At 41.7% G+C, this 15,115-nt stretch overlaps 1 protein-coding gene across 3 annotated transcripts in view; it reads left to right on the top strand.

Annotated features, from left to right (window-relative positions):
• Positions 1 to 15,115, top strand: part of PCYT1B (phosphate cytidylyltransferase 1B, choline) — a 139,668-nt gene that overhangs the window by 18,632 nt on the left and 105,921 nt on the right. For 2 of the 3 annotated variants that reach the window (XM_068533627.1, XM_068533629.1), the window contains exon 2: positions 14,094 to 14,193. In XM_068533627.1, the coding sequence (XP_068389728.1) occupies positions 14,094 to 14,193 (100 nt within the window). Of the gene's footprint in view, positions 1 to 13,553; positions 13,616 to 14,093; positions 14,194 to 15,115 lie in introns of those variants that run through there. The other variant, XM_068533628.1, reaches the window with a different exon arrangement.

The following is a 15,115-nucleotide window of genomic DNA, read 5'->3' as shown; positions in this document are numbered from 1 at the left end:
TGTGCTCATTTCACCCTGGGCCTTTTTTCAAAACCCCTGTTTCCATCCTCACCCACATGTTGCAACTATTATTTTAAACTTCCATTATTTTTTTTTTATTTTTTATGATGGCTTTTATTGTTAAATTGTCTTTATCTTTCTTTCTTTCTTTTTTTTTTAAAATTTCTTGGCCACACTGCATGGCATGCGGAATCTTAGTTCCCCGACCAGGGATCACATCCGCACCCCTGCAGTGGAAGCATGGAGTCTTAACCACTGGACCACCAGGGAAGTCCCAACTTTCATTTTTTTAAAAGTCACCTCAAGTCCTATGAGGAAGGAGATGGAGATGAATAAGAAATAAGATTATTATTGATACTCATTGTAAACGTCTTGAGCTCAGTTACCTAAGAAAAAATTGATTTAGTGTATGGAATTTTTATCTCTAGGTAAAGGTGATTATTTTCTATTGTTCGTAGCATCTATGCACTTCTTAATTTTAAGAAGTCATTAATTGTAAGACACGCTTCCCTTTCAGAGGTGTTAAAGTGTCAGAAAATGGCCAACATGGATTTTAAGTCATTTATTGCAAGACCCCTTCTAATCTCAGACATGTTCAAATGTGGGGGGAAAATGTACATTTTAGTATCAATGCAATGTGGTATTATTTGTAGTACTAAGAGTCTTCCAGCTGTTTGAAATCCACTGCTGTGGGGTTTGGAAGGTGGGCACGTGGGGGGAGTTACAGATTATGGATGGTCAGTGTTTTAAGGGTATAATAGAATTCTGATCCCTGATAGCTGGAAGGGCAGTAATTACTAGCCTGACCTAGATGTGGGTGTTTACACATTGTTTTAAAAAATGGAATTCTTGTGAGGGGACTCTAGATAAAGTTGGAAAATATGTTTTTTTAAAAAGATATTTAAGATAATTTTTAGACTACTATTGTTTTGCTTTTAACTAACTTCAAAATACTTATTCTCAATAATAGAAAAATGAGCAAAGGACAGATTATTCTCAGTGGAAAATACAAATGACTAATAAACATTTGAAAAATGTTCACTCTTTCTTGTAATCAAAATAATTCAAATTGAAACAGCGTGATGCCATTTTTAAAAAAATTTGTTTTTACTTATTTATTTGTGACTACGTTGGGTCTTTGTTGCTGCACGCGGGCTTTCTCTAGTTGCGGAGAGCAGGGGCTACTCTTTGTTGCAGTGCGCGGGTTTCTCACTGCAGTGGCTTCTCTTGTTGCGGAGCACGGGCTCTAGGCACGCAGGCTTCAGTAGTTGTGGCACACGGGCTCAGTAGTTGTGGCTTGCGAGCTCTAGAGCACAGGCTCAGTAGTTGTGGCGCATGGGCTTGGTTGCTCCGCGGCATGTGGGATCTTCCCGGAGCAGGGCTCAAACCCGTGTCTCCTGCATTGGCAGGTGGATTCTTAACCACTGCACCACCAGGGAAGTCCGTGATGCCATTTTTGATCTATAAAATTGACAAAGATAATACTGAATGCCAGTGAGATGGCAGCAAGATAGGTGCCTTCATACACTGTTATGTGAGTATAAGTGATGCAGCTTTTGGAGAAGGTAATTTGCCCATATATGTTAAAGTGTTCTTTAAATATTCATCTTTAAAATGTTCATACCCCTGATCTAAGTAATTCAACTCCTATCCTAAGGAAATAATCAGAGGTTCAAAATTATGTCTAGAAGGTTATTTATGTTAGTAAAATATAAGCAACTTTTTTTTTTATAAATTTATTTATTTATTTATATTTTTGGCTGCGTTGGGTCTTTGTTGCTGCGTGCAGGCTTTCTCTAGTTGCGGCAAGCGGGGACTACTCTTCGTTGTGGTGTGCGGGCTTCTCATTGCGGTGGCTCCTCTTGTTGCAGAGCACAGGCTCTCGGTGTGTGGGCTTCAGTAGTTGTGGCTCGCGGGCTCAGTAGTTGTGGCTCACAGGCTCTAGAGTGCAGGCTCAGTAGTTGTGGCTCACAGGCTCTAGAGTGCAGGCTCAGTAGTTGTGGCGCATGGGCTTAGTTGTTCCGCGGCATGTGGGATCTTCCCACACCAAGGCTCGAACCCGTGTCCCCTGCATTGGCAGGCGGATTCTTAACCACTGCGCCACCAGGGAAGTCCCAAATATAAGCAACTTAATATTCAATAACAGAGAAATACTTAAAGAAATTATGGTTTTTCTATTTGGTGGGACGTTTCATAGCTATTAAAATTAGTGAGAGTGCTATGGGAAATATCTGTACCTTCTGCTCATTTTGCTGTGAACCTAAAACTGCTTTAAAAAATAGTCTATTAATAAAAAAAAAATAATGAAGTTGAATACTATTTAAATGATATGATAAAATAATCATAATGTATTGAGTGAAAAAAACTGTCCATGCAGTAAGATTCCAAAGTTGTTAAAATGTATATATAACCTATCAGAAAGCTTGAAAAAGAAATGTAGAAAATGTTAACAATGATTGTATTTGGCAAGCAGAATTCTTACAAGTTTTGCCTTCCTCTCTTTATTTTCTCAAGTTCCTAGTAGTATATATCATGATGATAAGAAAAGTTATGGAACATTGATAAGTGTATTTTTTTTTATTATGTGAGTTTAATCTTTATCAATAATCTTCACCCATAATCATTCTCTCTCTAGTTCTTTTATCAATAATCATTCTCTCTCCAGTGACTTTAAATTCCCCCATTCAACACATATGTATTTAGGACATTTTATACGCCAGGTACTGCCTTAGAAAGTAGGGATATAAAAGTGAATAGAGCAGACTTGGTCCCTGTTTCTTGGAGTTTCCATAGTAGTTGGGGGAGACAGGCCATAAATATACATTGTTTCCTCATCTGCCCACCAGGACCTCTCTTCAACCTGCGCTCACCCCCTTAGCTGAATTAATGAATCTAGTCTAGTGGTTTTAAATATCGTTTATATTCTGATTGCTTCTTAACCTATATTGCTAGCTTAGTCCTCTGTCCCAGACTCCAGACTTGTACAACCAACTGCCTACCTGACATCTCCACTTGGAGATCTAATAGGCATGTCAAATCAAATGTGTGAAATTTTATTTTTTTCTTCCAGTTTTATTGAGATATACTTGACATATAGCACTATAAGTTTAAGGTGTACAGCATAATGATTTGACTTACATACGTTATGAAATGATGATCACGACAGGTTTAGTGAACATTCGTCGTCTCCTATAGATAGATACAAAATTAAAGAAATAGAAAAAAATTTTTTCCTTGTGTTGAGAACTCCTAGGATTTACTCTCCTAACTTTCATATATAACATACAGCAGTGTTAATTATATTTATCATGTTGTACATTACATCCCTAATACTTACTTATCTTATATCTTTGTACCTTTTGACCCCCTTCATCCAATTTCCCCCTCCACCCCCGCCCCCACTGCTGGTAACACCAAATCTGATCTCTTTTTCTATGAGTTTGTTTATTTGTTTTTGAAGGATAATTGACCTACAACACTATGTTCCTGTTACACAATGTAGTGATTCGATATCTCTATACATTTCAGAATGATCACCACTGTCTAGTTATGATATGTCAACATAGAAAGATATTGAAGTTATTAACTATATTCCCCACACTGTACATTTCATATCCATGACTCATTTATTTTACAACTGGAAGTTTGTACCTCTTAATCTCCCTCACCTATTTCTTTCCTCCCCTCACACCCCTCTCCTTTGGCAACCACCTGTTTGTTCTGTGTGTCTATAACTCTGTTTTGTTATGTTTGTTCATTTGTTTTTAAAATTCCATATATAAGTGAAATCATACAGTATTTGTCTTTCCCTGTCTGACTTATTTCACTTAACATAAAACCTTCTAGATCCATCCATGTTGTCACAGATGGCAAGATTTCATTCTTTTTTTATGACTGAGTAATATTCCATTGTGTATGCATATGTGTGTGTGTATGTATACACATATATGTGTATATATGTATACACACATATATTTATATTATATATATTTACATGTATACATACATACCACATCTTCTTTATCCATTCATCTATTGATGGTCCCTTAGGTTGCTTATGTATCTTGGCTATTGTAAATAAGGCTGCAATGAACATAGGGGTCTGTATACCTTTTCTAATTAGTTTTTGTTTTCTTTGAATATATACCCAGAAGTGGAACTGCTGGATCATATAGTAGTTCTATTTTTAATTTTTTGAGGAACCCCCATACTGTTTTCCATAGTGGCTACACCAACTTACATTCCCACCAACAGTGCACAAGCATTCCCTTTTCTCCACATTTTTGCCAACACATGTTAGTTCTTTTTCTTTTTGATGATAGCCATTCTGACAGGTGTAAGGTGATGTCTCATTGTGGTTTTGATTTGCATTTCCTTGATGATTAGTGATGTTGAGCATCTCTTTATGTGCCTGTTGGCCATCTGAATGTCTTCTTTGGAAAAATGTCTATTCAGATCCTCTGCCATTTTTTAATTGGGTTGTTTGTTCTTTTGATGTTGAGTTGTATGAGTTCTTTGTGTATTTTTGGATATTAACCCCTTATTTGATATATCATTTGCAAATATCTTCTCCCATTCAGTAGGTGATCTTTTCATTTTGTTGATAGTTTCCCTCACTGTGCAAAAGCTGTTTAGTGTGATGTCGTCCCATTTGTTTATTTTTGCTTTTGTTTCCCTTGCCTGAGAAGACATATCCCCCCACCCCAAATACTACTAAGATCAATGTCAAAGAGTGTACTGCCTGTGTTTTCTAGTACAAGTCTTATGGTTTCAGGTCTTACATTTAAGACTTTAATCCATTTTGAATTTATTTTTCTGTATGGTGTGAGAGAGTAGTCCAGTTTGATTCTTTTGCATGTAGCTGTCCAGTTTTCCCAATACCATTTATTAGATGTTGTCTTTTCCCCATTGTATATTCTTGCCTCATTTGTTGTAGATTAAACAAATCTATATAAAAGTGTGGGTTCAAAAATGGAATTGTTGATCTCCCCATCCTGTCCCTCCCACCCTCAAACCTACGCTACCAGTGTCCTCCTCATCGTAGGGAATGGCAACGCCATCTTTCCAGTTCTGCAGGCCAGTAACTTTGGCGTTATCCTGTCCTCTCATTCTTTCACACGCTACGTCCAATCAATTCCAAATTTTATTTATTGAGAATCTATCCAGAATCTGACCACTTCTTAACCACTTCTACTGCCATCCCTCACCCTGGCCCCACCCTCCATCTACTCTTGCATGGTTATGATACCAGATGTCTCAGGGGTTTTCTTGCTTTTACCTTTGATGACTTGTAGTTTGTGCTCAATATAGCAGCCAGGTGGTCCTGTTAAAACTAAATAGATCATATCACTCTCTGTTCAAAACTTGCTAATGGTTCCCATCTCCTCAGAGTGAAAGCCAGTCTTTATAGCATCCTAAAAACCCCACACCGCTGGGTGCCTTCCATCGCCTTCCTTCAGCCTCACCTCTCTGGCTGTATTTCCTACTACATTTTTGCTCACTTCCTCCAGGCATACTGGCCTTCTTGTTATTCCTGGTAGAAGCCAGGCATGCTCCTGCCTCAGGGCCTTTGCACTTGCTGTTTTCTATGCCTGGAGTGTTCTTTTACCACATGGCTCAATTGATCCTTTATATATTTACACATATATCAACTTCCTTAACTATCCTATTTACAGTTATACCCTCTAACTCCCTTTCTCCCTTCGTTGCCTTATTTTTTTCCTATAGCACTTATCTCCTTTTAACATACTACACCTTTTACAATCTTTTTTTGTTGTTTATCATCTTTAAGCATCACAAGGGCAGGATTTTTTTCTGGGTTTTTTTTTTTTTCTGTTTTGTTCCCCTATGCATCCTCAGAACCTAAAATAATGCTTGGGATACAGCAAGCACTCAAGTAGTGTTTGTTGGAAAAATAAATGATGGGTGGATACTATGAAGACAATTTTTTTTATTATTATTATTTTTTAAATTTATTTATTTTAGGCTGCGCTGGGTCTTCATTGCTGCGTGCCGGCTTTCTCTAGTTGCGGCAAGCAGGGGCTACTCTTCATTGCAGTGTGCTGGCTTCTTATTGTGGTAGCTTCTCTTGTTGCGGAGCGTGGGCTCTAGGTGCGCGGGCTTCAGTAGTTGTGGCATGTGGGCTCAGTAGTTGTGGCGCACGGGCTTAGTTGCTCCATGGTGTGTGGGATCTTCCCAGACCAGGGCTCGAACCTGTGTCCCCTGCATTGGCAGGTGGATTCTTAACCACTGCGCCACCAGGGAAGCCTGAAGACAACTTAAATGGTTTTTAAAAGCTCAAATGAGTTTTAAACGTTCCACATACCTGGGAATAATGTCATTTAACAGTGAGTTTATGGATAATACTTGTTATTTTTTAAAGTACTCATTTCCTGTTAAATAGCTTTTCCCCCTTACATTCAAGACACTTGATCCTTGGTTAAATTTCCTGCATCTCTGAATTCACAGGGGAGGAAATATTTCTTTAAATTTATTTTTAAATTAGATACATTGTATGAATGTATTCTCATGGTAAAAAGTAAACAAAATAAGAGATATATACAGAGTAAACAATGAAAACATTTTTTCGTCTCTTCTCCTGATGCTATCTTCTTCCCCAGAGGTAACTCCAGTTAAAAATTTGTTGTGTATTTTTCTAGGCCAGTGCTGTCCAATAGAACTTTCTGTGATGATTGGAATGTTCTATATCTGTGATAATACAGTAGCCACTAGCCACACGTGGTTATTGAGCATTTGAAATGTGGCTAGTGGGACTGAGAAACTGACTTGTTTTATTTAAATTTAATTAATCATAACTTGAATTTAAATTGCTACATACAGTTAATGCTAGGCATTGGACAGCACAGTTCTAAACTGTTTCTACACAATTACCTAGTTCTCTCTCTCTCTTTAACCATAAATGACATCATACTATATAACATGTATGCATAGTAGACATATTGTTTTGTGACTTGCTTTTTGCATTGAACAGAATGTCTTAGAAATCGTTCCCTGTCTGTGCAGATGTATCTGTCTTGCTGTTTTTAATGGTGCCTATTACTTCATAATATGTGCGTACCATACTTAGCTAAATGAAAAATGGATATTTCTTGGTGCTGAGCCGTGTACTGGGTCTCCTTTTCCTCTGCTCCACTGGCATCTGTCGAGGCTTTGGACCAGCTGCCTGATCTGAGATTCTACGTCGTCAATAACACAGTCCAAGACTCCAGTGATTCATATGTGTTGGGCCTCTGGTCAGCTCTAAGATCTACTTTTCCTTTACTCTCTATTTTCAAAAGACTAATATTCTGATCCCAAATAAAATCAGGCCTTAAAAAAATATATTCAGTGACGGGTAAATACAGACCTGACAGCATGGGACTGAGGGAAGAGTTTTGTGCCATCTTTTCGTGTTTCTGATTTTGCAGTTCTAAAGCTGGCCCGTCCTGAAGCAAAAGCCCTCCATGGGAGAAGTAGATTCTTTCCGAAATCCTGCTCTTGTCTCTTGCATATCCTGACTAAAATGTTCTGTCGTTGTAAAAGTCTTTCTAACTGGAAGACATTCTTGAGACAGTTATGGCTTTATTAACTATGGGTAATTCACGTTTCAATTGATTTCTGTGCTTCTAACATGCCTCATCACCATTTGCTAGCTAAATTTACTGAGCCTGGCATCAGACTATTATATGTACTGTATCAGTCAAGTCCTTGTCGAGACGTAGACGGCTTTCTCTAAAGGGGAAATTTGAAGAGAGGTTAACAAAGGGACCATTTACAAAGGCATGGGCAGAGTTTAAGGAAACCTCAAGGCATAGTATGGTACCTGAGGCCTAGGGACACTTGGGGGTTGCCACCCCTAGGCATGAAGGGGCAGGGGGAGAATGTGGTTACCAGAACCTCATGGAGCTGTGACTTTTGGTAAAAGGGCAGAACCAGCATACTGCTTCCTATCAGGGAGGATGCCAGGGAGATGAGTATCCTGAGCTCATTCTTGTCCTACCCTCCAGCGTTTTGCACGCTTCCCATGGACCCAACCCACCTGGAAGCGGGAAGGCAAGGGAACTCACTGGTGCAGTCCATACAGAAAGCCATACAGAGAGGAGTAGAGAAGGGGAGGAAAAAGTAGATTCTGGAGAGGCAGAAGGAAGATATTAATCACACATATGTCATTTCATTTACTCCTCACAGCAGCTTCATGAGATAGATCATTTTATTATTGTCCTTTTATAGATGAGGATACTGAAGGTTAGAGAGGTTAAGAACCAGCAGTTTTCTAAAACTCAAATTTGGAAAATCAAATGGCTGGGGCTTCCCTCGTGGCACACTGGTTAAGAATCCGCCTGCCAATGCAGGGCACATGGGTTCCAGCCCTGGTCCGGGAAGATCCCAAATGCCGCGGAGCAACTAAGCCCGTGTGCCACAACTACTGAGCCTGCGCTCTAGGCCCGGGAGCCACAACTACTGAACTCACGTGCTACAACTACTGAAGCCTGCGCACCTAGAGCCCGTGCTCTGCAACAAGAGAAACCACCGCAATGAGGAGGCGACGCACTGCAACGAAGAATAGCCCCCGCTCGCCGCAACTAGAGAAAGCCTGCACGCAGCAACGAAGACCCAACGCAGCCAAAAATAAATAAATAAATATTTTAAAAATTATTTAAAAACAATCAAATGGCCATTGGTTTATGGAAGTAGGATTTGAACTCAGGCCTGTGTGACTGGAGAGCCTCACTGTAGTTAGAAAGAGGTTAGCTTTGGGGCTTCGCTGGTGGTGCAGTGGTTAAGAATCCTCCTGTCAATGCAGGGGACATGGGTTGGAGCCTGGTCCGGGAGGATCCTACACGCCGTGGAGCAACTAAGCCCGTGCACCACAACTAATGAGCCTGCGCTCTAGAGCCCACGAGCCACAACTACTGAGCCCATGTGCTGTAACCACTGAAACCTGCATGCCTAGAGCCCGTGCTCTGCAACAAGAGAAGCCACCACGATGCGAAGCCTGTGTGCCACAACTAGAGAAAGCCCGTGCGCGGCAACAAAGACCCAACTCAGCCGTAAATAAATAAATAAATAACTTAGCTTAAATGAGCAGCTCTGCAGTTGGCCTGTCACCATCAGCAGTACTATGCTAGGTTCTGATTGGTTGATTAGCTTGCTGTCTGATTGATCCAGTCGTCAGTCAGGGATGCCTATTGCATAAGTAGAGGTTCTACCGACCATTTTTGCACTCAAGTCATGTTTGTATTGTATATTTTATATAGTGCCTAATACCTTTTGTTTTAAGTAAATATTTGACAATGTCCAGTTGAACATATTCTGCAAATGAAATGCCCAGTGTCTAATCTTCCCCCTTTAAAAGCTCAATGGGTATATGGCTTTGGTATGGTGCTACCATGTCGTTTACATAACCAGAACTTACGTGACAAATAGGCAACATGTTCACATGCAATGACTGGGTGTTGTGAAATCTTAAATTAGGTAGAAAGAAGTTTTATTGCAGTCTAGCTCCAAGTCTATGGCCTGGCAAGGGCTTTGTACATGTGAGGTCCAGGGCTCTGGGCCAGGGCTTTTTTTTTGGCTGCGCCCTGTAGCATGTGGGATCTTAGTTCCCCAACTAGGGATTGAACCTGTGCCTCCTGCACTGGGAGCTCGGAGTCTTAACCACTGGACCACCAGGGAAGTCCTGGCCAGGGCTTCTTAACCCTTTAAAATCCTCACTCTCTTCTAGTAAACATAAAAATTTCATGGGCCTCTCTATCCCCAAATTTGGAATATGGCTTCCTAGGGGGGCATAGTCTATCCTCTGATGATCTCTACCAGTCAAGAGGCTTAATTTCTATGACTTGTAGGTTGAAAAGGGTAGAGTTTTCTCCCCATATATAAAATTACTAAAAATTGAATATGCCTTTTTAAACTAATACCTCCTCCCATTCTAAACAGGCCACCTTTCGCCTTTGAGGATTGCTGCCCCAGAGCCAATTCTGCTTTTCCCTTTCTTATTTCCTTCCCTGACTTATCCACCCTACAAACATCTAGCATCATACGAAACACATAGCATGTGCTAGTAAACACTCGACTATGTGATTTGGAGTCTAAGTTGAGGCTCGTTTATATGTAAGTCATCTGACCTATTTCACTAAGTCTGAGTAAAAATATGGTCCCATGCTTTTGTTTTTTCAATTAATTGTTTGCCCCCCTCACTTTTCTAATTAGCAGGAAGTTCAGTATCTCCTTTTTGAGGCCCCTTTATCCTAATTGTCTAAGAATCCTAGCGTATCCTCAGTTCAAAGGAAGCCAAAAAGGTACCTGAGTCTGAGGGATCTACCACTGTTGTTGCTTCTTGCTGCCACTTGGCGTCACTGTTGAAGACAGGTCCTTTACAGTTCAGTGGAGGCAGTACCTGCCTCGCAGAGTTGTGGTATAAATTAAATGAGCTAATACATTTGATAGCATATAGACGGATACATGGCACTAAGTAGGCACTTAAAGATTTTTACATTATGTTATTGGGCCTCAGTTTTATGTCTTATGTAGGGCCTAGACGAGAGGATCCCTGCAACCATTCCAGCTCTGGCAAACGGTGAGGAATAGATGAGGGCCTGGGTCCCCTGCAGGCTGGTATAGAGCCTGGAGGCCAGGTTGGACCAGTCCCTGTCCCTCTCTGGAGCCTCTGGCTCTCTTAATCCCATTGCCCTGAGGTTGGTCTGCCCTTTGTAGGTGGAGGAGACAACTTGGTAGCATAGAATTCCTTCTAAATCAAATGCTTTGCTCTGGCTCAGAGGAGGAGGAGTACTGGGATGTTTAGGCTGAAGAAATACTGTCTCCAATCACAGGGCTGGTTGATGGTAGCTGGGCCTTAACCAAAGTCTTCCTGAATGCAGAGCTTGAATCTCAGCTCAGGAAGTATTCTGCCACATTTTGGAAGGCAGTGTTCTAGAGAACAAGGCTGTGACTCATTTATTTTTACATTCTCCCCATTCTAAGCACAGTGCCTTGTACATAACAAGAAATACCCCTTCTCCATGTCAACTGCTGTTAATGATACAGACTCACAAGGACACTTAGGAATACTCTCTGCTTTCCATCTCTTTGCTTCTCCCATTTTCCTACTTCTAGGCCACGATAATTAAGAACAAAATGCACAGTGCATATAAACCTTTTTTCACCTTTGAGTAACTACTGTTGCTTTACAACTTTAATTACCAGATTTCACACCCTCTAGAATACAGCTTTCTTGGAAAATGGCAACACCTTATATCTTTAATAAAGTTTGTGACTAGCACATAAAAGATCTCCAATTAGTAATTTATTTCAGATCATGTGAAAAAGAGTCACTGCCCACATAGATTAAAGGTTAATCAGTCATTAATATAAGCTAACCCCATCTGCCAATTCATTTACCTATTTGGGTTGTGTCCTAGAGTTCAATCAAGAGTCAGTTTGCTTGTTTCAATGGGGAACTACACAATAGATATAATTATCATAATATATAGTACTATATATTATGACATATAATAATGAACACTAATAGAAGCACTAAAAATTGCTCCAAGTCATTGAGTACCAGCTACTTTACATAATGATCCCTATTTTTCACAACAGCCCTACAAGATAGGTACAGATTTTACAGATAAAACTGAGTTTCAAGTAAGTTGAGGAGCTTCCTTTCAAGAACACACAAAGTCAGATACATTTCTTGCCCCAAAGGCAGCCCCTGCTAAAGAAGCAGTGACAGGCCACCCATGACCTTCCTGGCCACTCCTCCTCCCTTCACCAGCTACAGCCGGTGGGCCCCAGGTGGCACCCGACTCAGTGCCAGCCAATCCTGGTTGTGGCCTGGTTTGAAAAGATGAGCTTGGCCAATCTGATCTTCCTTTAGGAATTTGAATTGGGAAACATGGAAAGAAGCAGAAAGTTGGTAGGAGCAGGAACTGGGGCTGAAAGGCTCAACCCAAAGTTGCTGAATGAATCTTGGGAAGGGAGGCTGAGGAAGCTGTAATGGGCCATGTTCAAGCTGAAGTTTATCAGGGAGGAGAAGGCAGAGACTTTAACGTAGTAGAAGGACATAGAGTAATCAGAGCGGGAGCAGCCAGGTTGATGCAGAGCGCTCTGGGGCTAACCTGCTGCCCCTTTCCTCCTTTCTTCCCCACAGTTTCTGTGCCAGGGTAGCCATAAAATAATCCTTCATCTCTTGAGCTACGTTTAGTATCAGTTCCTTTCTTTTTAAAAAAATTTTATTTATTTTTAAGCTTCTTTCTTCTACCTTCTACTTATTTTATTTTATTTTATTTTATTTTTATTTTTTGGCCATGCCACACAGCATGTGGGATCTTAGTTACCCAACCAGGGATTGAATCCGCGCCCCCTGCATTGGAAGGGCGGAGTCTTAACAACTGGACCGCCAGGGAAGTCCCTAGTATCAGTTCCTTTCAACTAGGAGAGCCAAATTAGAACACACAGCCTTTAAGTGCTGGAAAGAGAATTTGAACCCCCATTTTGTGGCTACAGAGCCTCTGCTCTTCTGACTGCACCTGCACCCCTCTGCTACATCACAAACACTGCTCTAGCCCATCACGGCCCACAAGGTCACCTTACAGTATGTGAAAGAGAACCAATAACAGACTCAAATTTCCAGAATCCATGTCTCAAGTCTTGGTTTGCTTTCAGAGTCCCGAATGGGAGGGTGGCGCTTAAGAAAGTCTCAGGCAACTGGGAGGTCTCCAAAGAACTCTGGGACAGGACTCCAGCTCCCAGGGTGGAAGGTGCTACAGTGGGGAGAGGGTGGGCACAGGGCAGGACGGCTTCTTGGCAGGGCAGAGGAGAATGGGGGCTACTCCAGGATAGGGACTGGTCTTATCCGTGCTTCTATCCCCAGTTCTAAGATAGTGCCTGACATATATTTGAATGAGTGAATGACTGAGTGAGTGAATGAGTGAATGAGTAAATGAATGGCAGAAGTGGGCCACAGCCCCCCGTCACATATGTGGATCATTCTTCAGTCGAGTCTTCCCAAGTTAAGGAACACCTGTGTCTACCTCTAAGAAATAATTCATGCAACAATATGAGTATGCGTGCAACAGTATGTTCACAGTGACTCGTCACCTTCAGCTTTAAAAATATTAAAGATGATGTAGCGATGACCACGGTAAGGGCATGGTTCAAAGACTACAAATAGATTTGGGATTGCATTTGCCCTGTTTACAAAAATACTGCTCGCTTTGTCTTCCCCTGTCTAGAGAGAGTGAGGTTTTCATTTTAAGAGGCTGACTCAAAAATGCAGAGCCACTTCCTGGGCAAGCTTCCAAGTGACTACATCTCTCTGACAGCGCTCCCCAGAGCCCCAGTGCAAGCTGCCTGGGGCGGGGCCTCCAGCCGTTGGTGGCTGTGGGAGCTACCAGAGGAGCAGTTATCTGCAGCCCGCCAGAAATGCTGTGCTTTTAGGCAACCCCCTCCACACTGCACCCCCCCCCCCCCCGCCCCGGGCACAGATAACGGCTTTGGCCTTTGTGCTAAAGAGACGTCAGAGTTTGTGATTGGCCAGGCCGCTGTGTGTGAAATACAGATGTCTGCCACACTCCTGACTATGGCATTCCTTCCAGCCGAGTACCCCCGGGTGTGGGTAAGTCTGAATGTTTGAAGTCTGCCCTCGTTGTTGGTGAAATGCTCAAAGCTGAGCATTGTGACTTTCCAGGGGCATGACTTAGCATATTTCTTAATCCTGCTAAGCCTCAGTTTCCTTTTCTGTGATATAGAGATGGTATCATCCTGCACTGTAGAAGGATAGAATGCCTATAGGAGGAGAGCAGTATCTAGCCATCGTGGGGCCTGGGAGAGAGAACGTTTCCAGAGCACCACATCTGGTACCTGGCAGATAGTACACACTGAAGAGCTCTTATTTCTGAAGCATCATTCAAAAAAAAAGGTTTCAGTGACAGCGTCCATTTTTATTTCTAACAGTACAATATTTCTTCAAAAGACTCAGCAGATATCTTCTACTTAATCACACGCGTGTAGCCAACAGAAATAAAACTTCAGGGGAAGTTAGTGCCAAAGGAAAGTTTGTCAGACTATATTCCCTTTCTCTTTTTCCCTTCTAGACCCTGACTGCACCTGCCCCATTTGCAGATGAAACCAGCTGCCAGTGCCAAGCACCCCATGAGAAACTGACCATTGCTCAGGCCCGCTTAGGAACACCAGGTGAGGCTATACTTCTTGTTCTCCAGACGGGCCCTGTCCTGACTTCTCAAGTGGCAGAAAGGCCATCATTATTTGAGCAGCACTGGCTTTGAATTGGAGAGATGAATTTAGAGATGACAGCACAGTGCAAGAAGGGTAAACACCGACGGCGATAAACTGGACCAAGCAAAGTAGCCAAGGGAAAGCTGCCGCGGGATACGGGAGTTGGCGCCCAAGCGCTGCCATTTAGTCATTCTACTGCCTTGGGCGAGTCATGAGAACAATCTGAATCTGTTTCCTCATGTGCAAACAGGGCCAATGGTACCTGCTTCACAAGGTTTTTGTGACAACTAGATTGCGTTAAAAATACCATAGCATTATTTTTTAAACTGTGAAGTCGTAGACAAACCTATGCTACTGTAATTATTATCATTCTTAAAAATCTGTGGTTTTTTTTAACATCTTTATTGGAGTATAATTGCTTTACAGTGTTGTGTTAGTTTCTTCTGTATAGCAAATTGAGTCAGCTATATGCATACATATATGCCCATATCCCCTCCCTCTTGCATCTCCCTCCCACCCTCCCTATCCCACCCCTCTAGGTGGTCGCAAAGCACCGAGCTGATCTCCCTGTGCTATGCAGCTACTTCCCACTAGCTATCTGTTTTACATTTGGTAGTGTATATATGTCCATGCCACTCTCTCACTTCGTCCCAGTTACCCTTCCCTTTCCCCGTGTCCTCAAGTCCATTCTCTACGTCTGTGTCTTTATTCCTGTCCTTCCCCTAGGTTCATGAGAACCATTTTTTTTTTAGATTCCATGTATGTGTGTTAGCATACGGTATTTGTTTTTCTCTTTCTGACTTCACTCCGTACGACAGACACTAGGTCCATCCACCTCACTACAAATAACTCAATTTCATTTCTTCTTATGGCTGAGTAA

This window comes from Eschrichtius robustus, chromosome X (assembly GCF_028021215.1).
Source record: "Eschrichtius robustus isolate mEscRob2 chromosome X, mEscRob2.pri, whole genome shotgun sequence".
Taxonomy (NCBI): Eukaryota; Metazoa; Chordata; class Mammalia; order Artiodactyla; family Eschrichtiidae; genus Eschrichtius; species Eschrichtius robustus.
The sequence above is the reverse complement of the archived record's forward strand: the minus strand, read 5'-3'. Positions and strand labels throughout refer to the sequence as shown.